This window comes from Phocoena sinus, chromosome 15 (assembly GCF_008692025.1).
Source record: "Phocoena sinus isolate mPhoSin1 chromosome 15, mPhoSin1.pri, whole genome shotgun sequence".
Taxonomy (NCBI): Eukaryota; Metazoa; Chordata; class Mammalia; order Artiodactyla; family Phocoenidae; genus Phocoena; species Phocoena sinus.
In genome coordinates this window covers 46739712-46759462 of record NC_045777.1, presented here as the reverse complement: position 1 = coordinate 46759462, position 19751 = coordinate 46739712, and the positions used below count along the sequence as shown (strand labels likewise).

The window sequence follows — 19751 nt, the reverse complement described above, 5'->3', positions numbered from 1 at the left end:
GGGAGGCAGCGGGCTGCGCGTGGCTCTCGCGTGCCCTGGGGCCAGACACGGCCGCCCCTCATTCCTGCAAACACAAAGCCTCTCCGGCTCGGGCCGGCGCGCGCGGCGCACGGGGAGCTGGGCCCCTCCGGGACCTGACGGCGGGCTCTGCGCCTGGAACGCTTGGTCCAGGCCTGGCCGTGGCTCGCGGGGCGGGAGGGCCTCTGCGAATTCGGCAGAGGCGTCCGCAGCCGGCCCGGGACGGCGCTGGGGGCGCTGACCACTCCCTCTCGCGCCTCCCGAGCGTCTCCAAACGCGCCGCGCGCCGCGGGGTGAGACTGCGGACCCTCCTGTCCTCTCCTCTTAGGAGCTTAGGGGCTGCCTAGTCCCGGCGACATCCCACAGGGCAATTCCTGAGCCGAAATTCCTCGCTCTAGCGCTTATCTCCAAGCTTTGCGCTTCCAGCAACTCCCTGGCGCTAAACTCGGGAGCCGGGGGTCACAGTGAACCCCACTGCGTTCCCCGACGGCAACCTAGGACTCCAGGACAGGAGAGCTTAGAGCGGCCGCGGCCTCCAGCTCTGCAGCGGTCAGAGGAAGAATCCACCGCGGGGTCCGCAAGGACGAGGGCCGAAGAGGCCTCTGGATTTTTCCCAAGCGCCGGCCAGGACCCCACAGGAAGGGGAGGAGTCGCTTGGGGCCTGGGAAGGACACTTCGGGACCCTGCCTGGGATCCCTCTGCTCGCCTCCTCCCGTGAAACTCCCCAGGAGGGGGCAAGTCAGCGCTCAGTGTTTCCCCAGGCCAACTCCACGCGGCCCCTATCCGGAATCGCAATGCGCAAAGGCCCGCCGCCGCGGCGCAGCGTGGTAGCGCTTCGCTCTCTTCCAAGAGGAAGGAAAATATCTCGACTCACTGTCCAAATGCCCGCGGGCGGGCAGGTTCTGAGAAATAAAATCACGCAGAAGACGCAAACCCACGGCCGGGTGCAAGGGTGCACGTCCTTGGAGGTTGCCGGTGTGTGCGTGAGCGCAGCCTAATTCTTCCTCAGCCCTGGGTTATGAAATTAGTTTCTAATACTCGGACCTTTCAAGTTTCCATTTGTTTTTGACGGTACCTGTCTGAAAGCAGATTTCATTTTCGCTGGCCAGACTAGAAACCACAAAGAAAAAGAAATGGATCCATTGAATCTCAGTATTTCAATAGTGTTCAGTAGATTCTCTTGGCTTAATTCAGAGCCCTATTTGAATTTGCTGCATTCAGGCAGGGGTTTTGTTTTGTTTTGTTTTTTGCCTCCCACCCCCGCCCTCTTTACAATTATGGGTGTTGTTATTTTTAAAGGATTCGCAAGGTGACTAACTCTCCCTGTTATCTGTTGAATGAAAGGAGTGTTACACATGTAAGACCAAATACCCCGCCGTCAGTTGGGGATGGCGGGCTGAGCCCCCGCCCTATTATTCCACAATCCAGATGGGATTCGTGATTAGAAAATAAAATTGGCCAAAGCTGTCCCGGAATCCCCTTCCCACTTCTAATTTCATCAGCAGTATTAATCAGCGCTCCAAAGAGCAAGGAAATAACGTCGGTTACTTTTAGACTGAAAGATATATATAAATTTTAGATAAACTCGTTTTAGAATTTCTAACTTTTTTCAGGACTAGCATTCATCGTAGTTAGCATTTTTAAAACGATGAGAGTTTTCAAAATATATTCCATTATGTGTATTCTTCTCGTTTCAGCCTGTGAGTTAAAAAAGAAATTACAAACATAAAATCACCAAATGTTTTCCCCTTGATTAGTCAACTTGATTAACCCCTTGATTAACTAATTCTAACAACTGTCCCCATTACAACTTATTACTCATGTGGATTTTTTATTTTTTAATCTTTCATTTCCACGCCAGGGTATTTTCACAGGGAAAGTCCAAAACAATGAAATACCTTCAGTGGAAATCAGACGTAAGCAAAACTCAGCAAAGTCTATCTGAGTGCACAGAGCTTTTCAGAAAAGTGTTCGTTTCCTTCTCTTTCAATAAAGTGACATCTTCTTCAAAACATATGACATTTTCTGTGGTTTTGCAATTTGTTCCCTAGTGATGGGCGATCAGGGCCACTACGCACTCTTGGGGTTCTGTCCCCATCCCCCGGAGATTCTGCCTTTTTTGTTTCCTTGGGGCAGGGCTGGGAAGAGGTTGGAGGCACAGGGCCCGGTCTGGGGTCCAATCGGGGTGGCGGGGCTGGGGGGTGGATTTTCACTGTTGTCTTTTCCTGGTGGCACCGGGGGGGGGGGGGCGGGGGGAGGCGGCCTGTCCTCTCCGAGGCCGCAGCCTGCCTCAGAGGACAGATTGCCCCTCTCTCCCCCCGGCCGGCAGCACGCGCCTCTTTTGAGTCCAGATTGGCCGCGACCGGCGCTCAATAGCGGGAGGTTAATTTCCTTCACAAAGGTGAAGGGGGCACGGCTCCGGGGGGCCCCGCGCCCAGACAGGCGGCCCCTTTATTCCGAGGCGCCTTGATTGGAGCCCTTGATTTAGCATCTGATGTCAACCGACAGACAAAATGCCCGCTCGGAATGAAAATGCATGAGGCCGTGCAAGGAGAGCGGAAACCAACTTCACTGGGGCGCACGCGGCTGGCCGCGCGTTTCGGGCTTTGGCCAAGTCCACCCGAATCAACACGGCCCCGGGCGGCGCGGAGGCTCCGAGCAGCCTGGACCGGGCCCCTCCAACGATGCCAATCCCGGAGCCTCCGGGAACTTAAAAAAAAAAAAAAAAGTTCAGAAATTCAAGGTTTTTGGAACACAGCCCAGCCTGCCCCCTCCCCCATCCAGCGCCGCGTCTGCTGGCGATTGAAGAAGTGAGGTGCCAACTGTTTCTCAAACTCGAGAGGAACCTTCCCGAGGCCCGAGAGTGCGCAGCGGCTGCGGACAGAAACATCGCCCTCAGCTGCTGCCAGAAGGCCAGACCCTCCACCCAAACTTGGAACTCCAGGGTCCCATTTTCGTTTAGACCCTGGGTCCCCCGGCCCATCAGTCCGAGGCCCGGGCGGGGCTCTGGGCGGCCCGGGCTTTGCAGCTATTTTCGATTCCGGATTATTTCCCAAACACCAGGAGGAGTTCCTGCGCCTCCCCCAACCCCGCTCCCGCCCCGGCCGCCTAACTCAGATCTCCCCCGCGCCTGCTGCTGCCCACCGCCGCCCCTACCCAATCAGCGAGCACAACTTCCCCCTCCGCTTCGGCTCGCGGATTGAACCCTCCTGACATATTTGGGGCCATTCTTCTCCTTTGTTGCTATTTTGCTCGCGACCCGCGGGTAATCCCAGCGCGGGAGGGGGGCGAGCATTGTCGTGCTGATGGACGGGCCCATTTGGCTGCTCCGCGCCCCCGGGAGGAGAGACACAAAGCCCAGGCACGTGCGCCTCCCCATAGAGGAGCAGCCGACCGTGAAGGGAGGCGGGGCCGGGCGTGTGCCTGGGCCGGGCGGGGTGGTGGCGCCGGGCGGGGCGGCGGCGAGGCGCGCGCGGGGGCCCCGCGCCCTCAGGTACATCTGCCGCACCTACCGGGCGACCCCCGAGTCCCGGCCCCCTCTTGGCCGCCGCGTCGCCCTCCCAACCCGACCGGGCGGAGGAGCTGCGGACGCGCTGATTGGCTCCGGGGGAAGCGGGAGGCGAGAACAATGGCCCCCTCCCCCAGTTAAAAGGGAGCGGCTCCCGGGCCCGGGGACAGGGACGCGCGTGCAGGGCGCAGAGCCGGGCCGAGCCGCCGCCGGCGCCACGCGAGTCCCGCCGCCGTCGCCGCCGCGCCCGGGCCATGGGCCGGGGGCACTGAGGGCCGCCGGGGCCGAGCGCGAAGGTGGGACCGAGCCAGCGCCTCGCCCTCGCCCTCGCGCCGCGCCAACATGCCCCGCGGCTTTCTGGTGAAGCGCAGCAAGAAGTCCACGCCCGTGTCCTACCGGGTCCGCGGCGGCGAGGACGGCGACCGCGCGCTGCTGCTCTCGCCGGGCTGCGGGGGCGCCCGCGCCGAGCCCCCGGCGCCGAGCCCCGGGCCGGGCCCTCTGCCGCCGCCGCCCGCCGAGCGCGCCCATGCGACGCTCGCCGCCGCGCTCGCCTGCGCGCCGGGCCCGCCGCCACCCCCGCCGGGGCCGCGGGCCGCGCACTTCGGCAACCCTGAGGCCGCGCACCCCGCGCCGCTCTACAGCCCCACGCGGCCCGTGAGCCGCGAGCACGAGAAGCACAAGTACTTCGAGCGCAGCTTCAACCTCGGCTCGCCCGTCTCGGCCGAGTCCTTCCCCACGCCCGCCGCGCTGCTCGTTGGAGGCGGCGGCGGCGGCGGCGGCGGGGCCAATGGCGCGGGCGGCGGCGGCACCTGCGGCGGCGACCCGTTGCTCTTCGCGCCCGCCGAGCTCAAGATGGGCACGGCGTTCTCGGCAGGCGCCGAGGCGGCCCGCGGCCCGGGGCCCGGCCCCCCGCTACCCCCAGCCGCCTCCCTGCGGCCCCCAGGCAAGCGACCCGCGCCCTCCGCCGCCGAGCCTCCCGCCAAGGTAGCCAAAGCCCCAGGCGCCAAGAAGCCCAAAGCCATCCGCAAGCTGCACTTCGAGGACGAGGTGACCACGTCGCCCGTGCTGGGGCTCAAGATCAAGGAAGGCCCGGTGGAGGCGCCGCGGGGCCGCGCGGGGAGCGCGGCGCGGCCGCTGGGCGAGTTCATCTGCCAGCTCTGCAAGGAGGAGTACGCCGACCCGTTTGCGCTGGCGCAGCACAAGTGCTCGCGCATCGTGCGCGTGGAGTACCGCTGCCCCGAGTGCGCCAAGGTCTTCAGCTGCCCGGCCAACCTGGCCTCGCACCGCCGCTGGCACAAACCGCGGCCTGCGCCCGCCGCCGCCCGCGCGTCCGAGCCCGAAACCGCTGCCAGGGCTGAGGTGCGGGAGGCGACGGGCGGCGGCAGCGACCGCGACACGCCGAGCCCCGGCGGCGTGTCCGAGTCGGGCTCGGAGGACGGGCTCTACGAGTGCCACCACTGCGCCAAGAAGTTCCGCCGCCAGGCCTATCTGCGCAAGCACCTGCTGGCGCACCACCAGGCGCTGCAGGCCAAGGGCGCGCCGCCGGCGCCCCCCGCCGAGGACCTACTGGCCTTGTACCCCGGGCCCGACGAGAAGGCGCCCCAGGAGGCGGCCGGCGACGGCGAGGCGGCCGGCGTGCTGGGCCTGAGTGCGTCCGCCGAGTGCCACCTGTGCCCAGTGTGCGGGGAGACGTTCCCCAGCAAGGGCGCCCAGGAGCGCCACCTGCGCCTGCTGCACGCCGCCCAGGTGTTCCCCTGCAAGTACTGCCCGGCCACCTTCTACAGCTCGCCCGGCCTCACGCGGCACATCAACAAGTGCCACCCATCCGAGAACAGACAAGTGATCCTCCTGCAGGTGCCCGTGCGTCCGGCCTGCTAGAGCGCGCCCTCCACCCCGGCCCCCCGAACCGTGCCTTCGCTTGGAGACCCACGAAGAGAGCGCGCCCCGACCCTGCGTCCGCGCCGGGGGCACCCACCCCCGGTGAAAGTGTCGTCTCCGCTTCTCTCGGTGTAGCGTGACGGTAACCCCGATCCTCTCGTTGTGACTCCTTTTGGACCCCTCGCCCCCTTTGCGTTGTGTCCCCTTCCCCCCCATGGCGCAACAGGAGCCAATCTCTTTCTGTACAAGGGAGAAAAGCTGTACGCGTTTGTCTCGTGGTTGGAAGCCTCCCCTTGGAGGGGAGATGTTTTTCTTGCTAGTATTCTCTGTGTTCATGGTCTAGAAACGCGGTTTGCTCTCGCCTACCAATCTCTGCTCTCTATGTATGTAGCGTACGGGTTGTTTTGGGTGAATCTTGAGGAATAAATGCCTTTATATTTCACAGGCTGTAAATTGAACTTCCCACACGATTAGCTTTATTATGGCTTGTGAACTGCTGGAGTCTGGCTTTACCTTTTTGTATGTGAACAAATCAAATTGCTTAAAAAAGAGTTTTCTTTAGTCTAGCCACAAATGCCTTGAACTGTTGTCTGTTTGGGATTGTTTTTCGGGGGGAGGGAAGGGAGTTTTCAGAAGATGCTGTAGAAACTGCCTCAGTATTTCACGTAAGACTTTTCGGTTTGATCATCTTTGTTGAGGTAGGACTATAATGAGTTCCCTCTAAATGTATATGTTGATTTATGAGTAATTGTTATTTATTCTTTATTTATTTATATTAATTATGAAGATTATGATATTATTTGATTGCAGATTTTTTTTTTGGGTGCGCTTCCCCCCACCACCACTCTTGACATTTCACTGTGCGTTTTAGAAGAGAGCCTTTTTCTAAAGGGATCTGTTAAAAGTTTTAACTTTTATACCTATCTGAGCGAATTACAGACAACCTACCATTTTATTCTGCTTGGAGCGCCCCCAGGGCCCTCGTACAAACGACAGCTCTTACTTTTAAATGCAATCTCTTTTCTACATACATTATTTTCTTAATTGTTAGCTATTTATAGAAAGCTTCAATAGAACTGTTTCAACTGTATAACTATTTACTATTCAAATAAAATATTTTCAAAGTCAAAGTAAGGTGGACTTATTTCTGCATCACGTGGTTTCCACAAGGATTTAAAATAGAGCTTCCAATGATTTCTTAAATGTGTGTCTATTGTTTATTAAGAAAACCCACCACCGTCACTAGGATCGTGGATTTTTAGAGCTGGGCCTGAGCTGCCAGATTCTACCCTTCTGGCACTTCAAGGGTATAGGCTCAAAACAGCTAAGCTGGAGCCAAAGGCTTGTTAGGGGTCCTTAGGAATGTACTGGAAGGTGGGGGTTAGAAGGGAAGCTGTGCAAATCTTTTCCAGAGAAATCTAGATAAATGTCCACACAAACCTATCCTTTTAACCAAGGGGATAGAAGAACACCGCTTTAATTTAGCAGATCCTTCATTTCCTGACAGTTTGGGGCTCAGTGTAATGGTAATTCCTCAAGTTAAATGGGTAATTTCTGATCCTTAAGTAACAACTAGGAGAAAGTAGAAACGATTTTATGGTCAGATTTTCAAAATAAGGGAAGCAGACCAATTCTCATTTGGATGCAAAAGAAGTTAAGCAACAGGGTTTGGGGTAAGGGCTCAGAAATAATTTTCCAATCAGGTAGCAGTCCATTTTGGGGGAAAAAACTGGAACACCATCTGTTTGGGGTATTAAATTTAATAACGGTAATTACACTGTTTTCCGTTTTGTGTCACAAAGCTCTTTGAAGAACAATCCTGACACTCACCAGTTAATATTTTGAGTTGTTTTCCTCTGCCTTTGGAACACTTGATCACGGAGCCGAGCTAAACATCACAATTGTGCACGCCCTTCCCTTCCTGATGTGCGTTTGCTGCTTTTCTCCTGTGGCACGCTAAATCTAAGATTTGCTCAGCAAAGGGATTTTAGAAATCTGTACAGTACGAGCTGCGTTTCCAGAACGTGTAGCTGGCGTGATGGTGGCAAGGGCAGTACGTGAGAAACTGGGAAGGAAAATGTGACGAAAGCGATCGTTTCCAGATTTTGAACCTAAAGTTTTATGTGGGAAAGGGTTTACTAAAAGGCTCAGCTGTCAGGACGGTGGAGTATTCCTCCCTTTGTGAGGGTCTTGAAATAGACTCAGTAACAATGAAGGAGCAGCCAGCACAGGTAAGTTGCCTCCAGGACAAACCGCCCCTCCTCTTATTATTTTTATTATTTACCAGCTTGGAAAATACAAGAAGACAGAAGCTTGGTGCAGCACAACACGAAAGCATAGGGACAAAGCTGTGTTTGTAACGTCCTGAAAAGCTGGAATGAAACAAAGAAAAATTCAGATTTGTGGCCTGATGATTGCTCCCTCTAAGCAATAATGTGAGACTTTTCAAAGGTTCTCTCTGAATTACACCTCACAATAAAAGATCCTGCGTCCTGAGGGTCAGCGTGTGCTCTATGCCAATGAAAAGTATCCTTAAAAACCTGGTGGTTGGCCTGCAGGGATGTCGTCTTGGCATCTGTGGTTGGCTTACTTTTTCTTGTCCAGAATCATAAATCATAAACCCTAATGTCCATCTTCATCATGGTCAATAAGATTTGGTTGTTTGTTTGCAAATGTGCTCTTTCATCCCCTGCGGAAATTTATTTCGATTGACCAAATATACCTTTTCTCAAAAAGAAACCAAAATTTCATTTATGTGAGATACTAAGTGAAACATATAGTGAAGGGAGCACATTGAAGGTGACTGAAAAGTATAGAAGAAATAGAAAACCTTGGTCAGTTTGTTTCAAAGCAATGCAATGTGAGTCAGCAGAACATTCCACAGGAAAGAAATCAGATTCTCTCTCTCTTTTTTTCTCCCTCCCTGGATAATAAGTTCCCACGAGCTCCTATTATAAAATATCAAGTGGAAATGCACCCACCTTCTTCACAAGTGTGCAAAGGATGCGGAGGACATTCCCCTGCGTCTGAGGCTGCTCCAAACTTGGATGCCCACGGGTGGAAACCGGCCACGCGGGGACGTTTTGCACAGAGTTCAGCCTGGGTGAGGGGGGCGGGGTCCGAGGCCTACCCTGGGGGGCGCTGTTCCTTCCGTGTAGCACCATCACTACAGGTGATCCCTGGGCCCTTTGGCTTCATTCTGGGAGCCCAGGTCACACGGTGGAGGCAGCTGCGCCAGGGTGACTCGTGACCACATGGAGCGAGGCCCAACCTGAACAGCTGTGCATGATGACAGCGTCGTGGTGCAGAGCAGAAGAAGGCTGGAGGCTGGCTGCACTCTGGCCCCTCGGTGGCACGTGTAGGTATACTGGGGTGCCCTGCAGAGATCTGGGTGCACAAGGTTGGGCCGGGCAATGCCAGTCACCGGGCTCCTCTTGCCCAGCGTGTCTGCACCCAGAGGCCACCGGTGAGGGGCCCAGTCCTCACGTGCCACCATTGTTCTGCAGGAGGCTCCCTGGGGCAGCCGTCTCCTTCCACCAGCCACCCCTCCATCTCCTTGGACTTCATTCCACAGCCATCCGCAACGTCTCCAAGACTAAGGAAGCAGAAGAATCTCTTAACAGTCCTATATGACATCATAGGAATTCTTCACCCACCAGATATCTTGTGGAGGGAAAGGTCTAGAAGCAGCTTGGGCAACTCCAGGACTTCTGCAGGCCTGTCTCCTCATCTCTAAATCAGAGGGAATGAGCTTCTGGGAGACACGGTGAGACACTGGAGAGGACTTCCTAGACAGTGAGAGGAAAGGCAGTCGGGACGCCAAAGGGAGCAGGTAGGAGAAAAGCTCCATCTGGGGAGTGTGTCCTATGGTGTTTAGGATTAGTTATAAACCCACTGGCCTGGGGCAGGCAGGCTTTGAGCAGAACTTGCTATCTTTTTGCAGAAGGGATGTTTTGGTCTTGTGGAGAAGTTTTCCGGCAAATAGACCCTAGTGTATGAGGTCAGATTGTCATCCACACATACTGTGTGTGTGCCACTGATGTAGCCTGTTAAAGGGCCAGGTTGAGTTACAGTCTTTTGGTGGCTAGGCTAGGGAAAGCTGTGTGTTTGGCAGTTAAAAGCTCATGCTGTGTGATTTAGAAAAGATCAAGCAAGGGACTGACTTGTAGAGAGAGACCCATGAGGTAGCGAAACACGCCAGAGTGAGAGGATCAACTGAACAGCACCAAGCAAGGATGTTGGTTCCATTGGACTGCCGAGGTGGGACCAAGGCATGGAGTACGATATGGCGGGTCCAGAGACACTTAGGATTCTAATCCTAAATCCTGGAAACATCCAAATCATGTTTTGGCAATATAACCTGAAAGTAAGAGCCTGAGAATCCCATTGAGTGGAGAAAGAAGCAGCCTAGTCATCTTCAAGTTATACATACCTTACTGTGAAGCTTAGCGTCTTTATGGCTAACTGCAGCATCAAAGAACCCATACTCGTGGGGAAGGGCTGGGATATGCATCACTCCTGCGTTGTAATACGGCGACCGGCTCTATCAGGCCCGTCAGCGTCACAGAGAGCAGTTCGGATGTGAAGCCTGGTCACAGGACTCACAAGAATGTCCCCACCAAGTGGCCCTAGGAGAAAGAAGTGGTCCCAGACACCCAGATGAGAAGGCCACCCTCTGAAGGACTGCTCCTCATCCGGGCACTTTCTCCCATCCCCCCGGCCCCTCAGTCGACCAAGGCTCCCTGGCGAGGCCAGGGACCTTGAGTCCACAGGAAGAAGGGGCCAGAGAAGAGAGCACCCACCTGCCCAAGGATTTCCAGGAAGGGGGAAATCCTTTTTCACCAGGAGCACTAGGGAACTCCTGAGGTTGCTAAGGAAACCTAAAGAATTTCCAGTGGATTCACCAGCATCCCCTTGCCTTGTGCAAACAACCAGCTACAGGTTTTGGTGTCATCAAGGCAATTTCCCACTCAAGAGGATTTTCTGAAGACAAATGCGTCCTGTTTCTCTGGACAGTTAGGAGGAACTGCAGGGGTAATTGCTACGAGCCAGACCGGATCTCGAAAGTGACCGAGCCTGATGGGAGGTATGACAGACCTTCCTGGTGAAGGGGAACTGATTTCTCAGGGTTGTGTGAGAGAAACACCTTGGCTCCCACGTTGACCACTCCCCGCTGGTTTTGAGGCATCACGAAGGCCTGATATGCTTCTTAGAATCACTGAACATTTTTGAGCATCTGATGTGAAGTCAGTTACCATATTTTCACCGACCCAAATACACATCCCTTCATCTCTTAAACCCCAGCTGTCATCATTTGTCTGCGACACACTTTTTATTATTGTGGGCTTGTTCTGTCGCATCTGGAAAGTGGAATGTTGAGGACAGGCATGCTTCCTCTGGCAGCATATATGGTGAGCAGATGGCTTGTGGGGTAAATGTGTTCATATTTGTCTTGTTTGAAGATTTCTAGACTGTATGGTCTTCCTGGTGGAATTTCCACCCAAGGCATCAATATCCATGATTTTTTCTTCAGCTCGTCGCACAAGCTCACACTCCTGAGATAAACTGGTCTTAGGATATTCTCCATATTGAAATGATACCTATACAGTGTTCACCACCAGTCAGAACGCGTTCAAGAGCATGACTATGGAGATCCAGTGTTTGACACGTCATACTCACGCTGTGCATTTTCACCAACGTCTATAAGAAGCTTGTCCACACCATTTGCATTCATGGTTCACCTGTAGTGCCTCCCTTTCATCAGAACCCAGGTGTTCACTGTTCCCTCCACTTGGCTTAAACCAGTAGACTGAGCGTTGCCCCAGGGGAAACAGTAATGGCAGAAACGTCCCCCTGAATCCACCCCTCTCCTCCTTCACTCATCAAAGAAGGCCCTTGTATTTGAAGACAACATCTGCTCCATCTGTCGTTCAGGATAGGAGCCTTGATGCAATGCCCCTTCTCAAACACCACAGCCAGGTGACGGTCACACCTGATGGTGACGGGATGGGCCAAGTGAGCCAGGAGGTTATTGTCTGTGGGATCTGATAGGAGACAGAGGAGGCGTTAGGGCACGGAAGGCTTCACAGGACGCTCTTTCTATGGGAGAAAGAAAATTAGGCTAGAATTTCCTCTGAACACAAAGGACAGAAAAGCCTGGGGAACTTGGGCTGAAACACACGTGTACAATATTGTCGTTGAAAAGCTCGTAACACCAATGGATGGCCATTCTTTTCTACTGCGATCTGGCCTACTGTATTATGTAAGATGAGTCTTTACCATTTCAGAATACAGCTACAAAGGGGTTATTATTAGGTGATAGGCAGAAACCTACAGGAGTAAGGTACATCACCTACAATGATGTAATTGAGAACTGTCAGGCATAAAAGGAGATGGACGAATCGCCTTCTCTGGGTGTCTAAATCTGAACAGAATCATCTTAGAGCTCATCAGATATTTTACACCACAAAGGAACATACTCTTTTTTCACTCATCTCTTGAAAAGAAGACCTTTATTGATCCTTTAAACGCTATTATTATCCTTGATATCTTCTTGAAGGTTTTCACATGAAAATTTTAAATCATTTTAGTGAAACACTTATTACATAATTAAGATTTTAGATTTGCATACCCAAAACTTTTTGCTCTGTTAACCACAGAGAAAATCATGAACTTTCCCCTTTGTATTTTCAAAATGTGATCATCGATATTAAAGAGAACCCAAAATATATTTAACCACATATTATACCATCTGGCCTTTGTTGCAGCAACTGTGATTTTATCTTCTAAGTTTTTACTGAGAATCCAGAATTATTGCCACCATTGCAGTATTTCACCATCTCTATCATTGTAACAGAAAAGGCTAAACCAGAGGTTGGCAAATTAAGGCCCATGGCCGAATCTAGCCCTGAGCCTGATTTTGTAAATAAAGTTTTATTGGAGCATAGCCACGCGCATTTACTTACTGTCTATGGCTACTTTCATACCGAAGTGGCAGAATTTAGTCATGAACGTAGAAATTATATGGCCCGCAAAACCTAAAATATTTATTATTGGGCCCTTTATAGAAAAAGTTTACCGAGCCTCAGGGCTAGACAATAAAATCGTGTGGTTTTATGGATCAGGCAGATTTAAAGAAAATATTGTATAGATCGCCCACATTCCTGCCCTTGATGAGATGGAAGCTTGGTCATTAGGAAAACCTGTGCTTCTCTCAGTTGTGTGTTGAGTGCCACGAACTCCAGGACTCAGCACACATACTCCTGAAAATTGCAAAACTGAGTCCTACGGATTTTCACAGGTGTTACCTTCTCAGGCACCACTTTAAAAGCCCTGATCATTTAAATGAGAACGTTAGCTAGGTAGGAAGCTGCTTCCAAATGGTGTTATTCATGTCAACTGCAGCGGCTCACAGAAATCTAAATGGAAGAAGCAGCGTCTCCTGGTTTGAACGTTGTTTTCCTCACTGCAACAGTGGCTGCATTTACCAAGCGAAATCGCAACTGTTCAGCTGAATCGTAAGAGATTGCCACTTTTATAGGTAAAATGAAAAGTTTAATATCAACAAGTTTGCATGGTTCTACCCAACCTTTCGAGAACTTTTGGTAACTATTAGCTTAACAATTGAATTAAAGAGAAGACAACTTTAATTCAGCATTGATCCGTTTTAAAATAATATGAATTCAAAAGCAACAAGCACCTTTCTGACATCTCCTGACCTCATTCAATTGTGCAAATATTTGAGCATCGGGGGCATGTAGATCAATGTCCAGCAGGGAGAAGTCAGCTCTGATTTGAAGTTTCCAACCTAGAATGTAAGTTGGTGCAGCCACTGTGGAAACAGTATGGAGGTTCCTCAGAAAACTAAAAATAGAATTAACATAAGATCCAGTAATCCCACTCCTGGGCATATATCTGGACAAAACTATAATTCAAAAAGATACACGCACCCCTATGTCCATAGCAGCACTATTCACAATAGCCAAGACATGAAAACAACCTAAATGTCCATCAACAGATGAATGGAAAAATAGAGGTACAGTAATGGAATATTACTCAGCCATAAAAAAGTACAAACTAATGCCATTTGCAGCAACATGGATGGACCTGGAGATTATCATACTAAGCGAAGTAAGTCAGAAAAAGAAAGACAAATACTGTACAATATCACTTATATGTGGAATCTAAAGTCTGACTCAAATGAACCTATCTACAAAACAGAAACAGACTCACAGACATAGAGAATAGACTCGTGTTTGCCGAAGGGTGGGGGCAGGCAGGGATGGAGTGCGAGTTTGGGATGAGCAGATGCAAAACTAGTACATATAAGATGGATAAACAACAAGGTCCTACTGTATATAGCACAGGGAACTGTATTCAATATCCCGTGATAAACCATAATGGAAAAGAATATATTTTAAAAGAATGCACACATATGTATAACTGAATCACTTTGCTGTACAGCAGTAATTAACACAATATTGTAAATCAACTATACTTCAATTTAAAAAAATTTAAAAAAGAAGTTCCCAATCTCTTCTTGAAATTTTTTCTAGGGCAGGTTTCTGACCCAGTCTCACAAGTGAGTCAATTATGGTAACAATAGTGGAGAACTTGTACTTTCCTAGCATGTATTTTTCAGAGCCTTGTTACTCAAAGTGTGGGCCACCAACCCGTAGCATCTGTATCCCTGGGGGTTGGTTAGAAATGCAGAATTGCTGACTGCACTGCAGACCTACCAGATGAGAAGGACCTGCATTTTCACAGGATCCCCGGGGGCCTGTGTGCCTGCGGGTGTTTCATGTGCGCTGGTGGAGTTTGGGGGTCTCCATCACACACAGAGTGTTCCCAGCTCTTGCCACCAACAGGAAGTTTGGCCTGAGAAGAGTTGACGGCTTGAAGTCTTAACCAGAGGCCACTAACCCTGACTAATGATGGATTGATTTGTAACAATCCTATCAGTGAAAAGTCATTGAGCCCTTATCACTGACATGAATTACTCGCTGATTTCTCACAATTACTCGGTGAGTCTGTATTGATGGGGAAACGGAAGGCCCTAAGAGGTTGACATGACCAGGAAGTGGGGAAATTTACTCGCGAGCAAGGACACTGGTTTATAGAGATAAACCCTCGGGGGTAGAGAGGTGGGGGCAGATGTGCCCGTGTGGGAGAATTCAGCTGGAGAGTAAAACGCAAGAGTTTTGACTCCATCTCCTCGTCAAGGGGCTACCTAGGCATGGAGCGTGATGTGACAGCATAAGGACATATATGGTTCTAAGCCCAAATCGTGGAAACAACGGATTTGTGTTTTGGCAATCTGACTCCAAAATAGTAGCCCGAAAATTCCACCCGGTGAGAGGGAGAGAGAGAAGCCGAGTATGTCATCCTTTCAAGTCACCTCCTATCTTGTCCACTGGAGAAATTGCTGATTTCTATACTGCCCAACCTGCGAGCTCAAATCACTGACACTCCTGAGACACAGGTTAAGGTAGCCCTCCCTCCACGACAGTAACTGAGGCTATCACGCTGGCATGATTGCAGTACCAAATTCGCAGATTCTGGGCCATTTTCACTTTGCTTTAACGTGCTCCAGGTGCAAACTGTAAGATAGTGAAACGCGTGAGTCCCTTGTGAAGGATGGAGTCTGAAGCCGCACCACAGCGAAGACCTCACCCAGCGCCAGCACGCCCCAGCCGCCTCCACTCCGGCTCTAAAAGCACTTGGTTGTGGAAACCACTTACTAGTTGACACCTGCAGGCAAGTTAACAGGCCAGCCCAGAACCATGGCAACTGGCAAGAGCGAGAGAAGGAAAAATCCCTGAGCCCAGGGCGCCAGGCATCCCTGCTCAGCCTCAAGCCAGGGTGATGCCCAGGCTGGGGAAAGAGGGGCCAGTCCAACCCCGAATCTGAGACTCACAGTTGAGTCACCGTGAAGTGGCGGATTCTGATCTCACTAGCAGGCCCCTGCTTTGACCCTTGTTTCTCGGAGGTGGCCGTGGGGAAGGCCCAGCACCCTGGTGTGAGCTGCAGCGGGACTTGTCTGGCAGGGTGATTTGGGTGTTGTTCCTGGCTCTTTTAGCCCCAAAGTCTGATCGTGCGGGCCCCCCCCACCCCCCCCCCCCCCCCCGGCACAGTCTGTGAGACAGTCAAGAGCCCTGAGTAAATTATTTCCTTCAGCTGGCCAGGGTGCATCTGGCCCTCTGCAGCCAAGTACCGCCCACGCTGCTGTGGAGATTGTGTTATTCAGGTCAAGTGCTGGTGAGAACTTGCTCACGATCATTGTTATTAGAAGTTCTTTGATCTCCATCAGCCCCATCCGCTGGATGGGAGAGAATACTGATTTAAAATTGTATAGAATGTTAGTGCCCGCGGATGTAGGTTTTAAAAATATTTCTGCAAACTCTTTTTTTTTTTTTTTTTTTTTTTGCGGTACGCGGGCCTCTCACTGTTGTGGCCTCTCCCGCTGCGGAGCACAGGCTCCGGACGCGCAGGCTCAGCGGCCATGGCTCATGGGCCCAGCCGCTCCGCGGCATGTGGGATCCTCCCGGACCGGGGCACAAACCCGTGTCCCCGGCATCGGCAGGCGGACTCTCAACCACTGCGCCACCAGGGAAGCCCTCTGCAAACTCTTTGATGCACCTTCCACTGAGAGGTGAGTCTGGGTCCCTCCCTTGAAGCTGAGTAGACCTTTGTGACTGCTTCCTTGAATCAAATGCAGTGGGAATGACACTGTGTGACTCTGAGACCAGGATACGAAAGGGCAGCAGCTTCTCCCTGGGGAGCCCTTGGTGCTCACAGACTCCAAGCCATGGGGAAGCCCAAGCTGCACACAGAGGCCACACGCAGGTGCTGGGCTGACGGCGCGAGATGAGATCCCAGTCAACAGCCAGGATCGACCCCAGACACACAGGGAGGAGGTGAGCCCCTGTCTCTGGTCCCTCCATCGCCTGGGAACACCTGCGTGAGAGAGCCCAGGGCAGAGCAGCCCAGCTGGGCCCCATCAGCCCAGAACCATGAGAGAGGAATAAAGTGAGTGTTGTTTTAAGTCACTAAGTTTTAGGGTTATGTGTGGTGTAGCAGCAGAGAACTGGAATACACCTTTCATTTTTAGAGCATTGTCTGGTTTCCAGGTGCTTGAATGTGTTGTTTCCATTCGGTCTTCACATCAACTCTGTATGGAAAGTATTCAGATTCACTAATCTGAACGTGAGGAAAATGCTTGTGAATGTTGAATGCCTTGCCCTACATCACAAGGCTCACCGTCTGAGACGTAGGGAGACCAGAACCTCGGTCTCTGGCTCCCTGGTCCCGCAGTCTCCCTGTGTAGTGATGTGGTCAGGGTCCAGAGGAATGGGGCTATCATCATCTCACCCATCGCACCATTTAAAGCACCATCAGAATGTGTCCTATGTACGCGCCTTCTGTACATTAGCGTCTTGCAAACACCCACTAGGTCGATGTCCCAGTCACTACAATGGTGGAACAACAAGTCACCCCAAAACTTAGTGGCTTAGAACAACAATAGTCATTTATTATATTTCATTGTTTCAATGGGTCAGGAATTCAGAAGCAGCCCGGCTGGGTGGTTCTGGCTTGGGGTCCCTCAGGAAGTTACCATTAGATGTCGCCCGGGGCTGTAGTCAAGTGAGGGCTCGATGGACTGGAGGGTTCACTTCCAGAATGGCCACCTTCCACAGCTGTCGGTCTCCCCAGCACTGCCCGAGTGTCCTCCCCTCACCGTGCCTTTCTCCAGAGTAAGCCATCCAAGGGGCCAAGGTGGAAGCTGCAGTATTTTATGATCTGAACTTGGGAGACTCACACCATCACTTGTACTGTGTTCTCTTGGTCCCACTGGTCCACTCTGAGTCAGTGTGGGAGGGACCACACAGGGTGTGATCACTAGCGGTGATGGTCCCTGGGGCCATCTTTGAGGCCCCACGGTCAGTATTATTACCCTAATTCACAGGTGAGGAAACAAGAGCCAGAATGGTTGGGATTCTGGTTGGGATTCAAGGGCTCGAGGTCACACAGGGAGCATGCAGCAGGAATTTGAAGGCAGTGCTATCTGACTCCCAGGCTTGTGTTCCTCTCCATCTACAATACAAGGTGAATTCATGGTGTGTTTTGATGCATATATGTTAGTATTTTCAGAAACATCTTCAAAGTCAGGAAATTCCTTGGAGCGCCATCATGGAAGGAAACATGGGGCGTGTGGGGGGCAGTAAGCCGAAGGGAGGCCTCATTTTCTTTAGTCAATAAAGGCCTCATTTTATCGCGGCTGAAATCCTGCCTTTTACCTGGGTGCCCCCTTTAAAACAACGTTTCCTTTTCTTAAGCAGGTGGGTAACTTAATGAGTTCCCTCCTGCAAACATGGGAAGACACTGGTCTCCGCTTCGCTTTTTTATAGACCCCCAAAGCTGACGTTATAGAATTCTAAAATGACCAAATAGTCTATTAGGGCTAAAATTACGTCTACTTTCTTTAATAATTTTAATTTTTTGCATACCTTACATTTTTTACTTGAAAGAATAGTGAACACTAAGAGCTAAATATGAAAAAGTATGTTTTGCTACAAACTTAATTACATAAAAGCTCATAAAAATTGAGAAGAAAAACATAAAAGATTGCACCAGATTAATAGAAGTAAATGCACAATTCACAAATATGGACCTATAGTTAGTAAAGAAACGTGAGAAAATATTTAGCTCCACTAAAAATCAACAGGAAGCTAAAGATAAAATAATTTTATAAAATTCACAAAGGAATTACATCTACCTTCTGCCTCAGTAATTTCACACTTGGGAATTTAACTCACAGAAATAAAAGCAGTGGCTCTATGTTAACTGTAAGGTGAGATGGTGTTGATCACAGGTGCACTTGTTATAACAAACATTGGAGACCACCCACATGTCCACAGATGGTTGAGTAAAGAAAGGTGTGTCTACACTAAGGAATAATACGCAACTATTTGTTCTTAATTAATTAATTATTATTATTATTATTTTGGCTGCATTGGGTCTTCACTGCTGCGCGGGCTTTCTCTAGTTGCAGCGAGCGGGGGCTACTCTTCGTTGCGGTGCGCGGGCTTCTCATTGTGGTGGCTTCTCTTGTTGTGGAGCACGGGCGCTAGGCGCGTGGGCTTCAGTAGCTGTGGCATGCGGGCTCTAGGTGCGCGGGCTTCAGTAGTTGTGGCACACGGGCCCAGTAGTTGTGGCTTGTGGGCTCTAGAGTGCAGGCTCAGTAGTTGTGGCGCACAGGCTGAGTTGCTCCGTGGCATGTGGGATCTTCCCGGACCAGGGCTCGAACGTGTGTCCCCTGCAGTGGCAGGCAGATTCTTAACCACTGCTCCACCAGGGAAGTCCCGCAACTATTAAAAGGGTAAATTAAGGGAGGGGTGCCCATGACATATTGCAAAGCTTAAAGAGAAAGCTACAGAATGATGTGTGTTGTCAAATGCTATTTCGGTAAAAAAGGAAAGCCTGTGTCTTTGCATTAATCTGCAGAGAATCTGTTTACTGATCGGGGGTTTGACGGGCGGCGGGCAGATGTTTAGTCTTAGAAGGAAAAAAGTATAGAACCCACGGTGTAAAGTACAAATCTATACTTTGGCTAGTTCATTAAAATCTCAGTGCTGATCAGTAATCAATCTTCCTTGATTAAGAGAAGCCACCGTTTTGCATTTTCTTCCCGGCACTGCCCTCTCTTTCAGGGGAAACGGCGGCAGACCTGGAGCAAGGGGATGTACGTAGCTGTTTCCAGTGGCCCATAATCAGCCATCAACGTGGAGGACAAGACGAGGTGACCATTTTTAAAGGGAGGGGGAAGTGATGCCATTCACGTGCCACCCTCGCTGGTTCCAAGTCTTGGGGGCGCGTGGCGGGGGGAGGGCTTCGCTGTGGGTGCTCTGCCTGCTGGGAGGGAGGGAGGCCTGCTGGGAGCCCCTCTGCCTGCACTTAGCCCAGCGGCCTTTTCTGAGGGAATATTGATCACAAGTGCTCACCTCTGCCATCGGAGCAGCAGAGGGCAGTCCCCGAGTATTCATGGAAAAAAGCTTTTCTTTGCCAGGCTCTATTCCGAAGCCAGAAAGATCCTTTCAGGAGCTCTAATAGCAAGCCCCTGCCCACTTCACACCCGCCCAAGAGCCACACTCCAATTTTCAGGCCCCCAGGACCCCGCTTCAAGGCGGAAGCTGGTGAGCGTGACCTCTTTATAGAAAAGATTCTCCGTCAAACCCAACACGTGTCTTGCTAGAAGGTGAGGTGGGACATATAAGTGGAAGATTGAAAATTACACCGGGACGCACAGGGAACTGTATTCTTGTCCCAGACAGAATTTATTCATTTTTTT

The 19751-nt window shown here is 51.4% G+C and overlaps 1 protein-coding gene across 1 annotated transcript; it reads left to right on the top strand.

Moving 5' to 3' along the window:
• Positions 1 to 3697: 3697 nt before the first annotated feature.
• On the top strand, positions 3698 to 5946 carry INSM1 (INSM transcriptional repressor 1). The gene has a single exon (XM_032606799.1). The coding sequence runs from the start codon at positions 3869 to 3871 to the stop codon at positions 5402 to 5404; it is 1536 nt and encodes a 511-aa protein (XP_032462690.1). The 5' UTR covers positions 3698 to 3868; the 3' UTR covers positions 5405 to 5946.
• The last annotated feature ends 13805 nt before the right edge of the window (positions 5947 to 19751 follow it).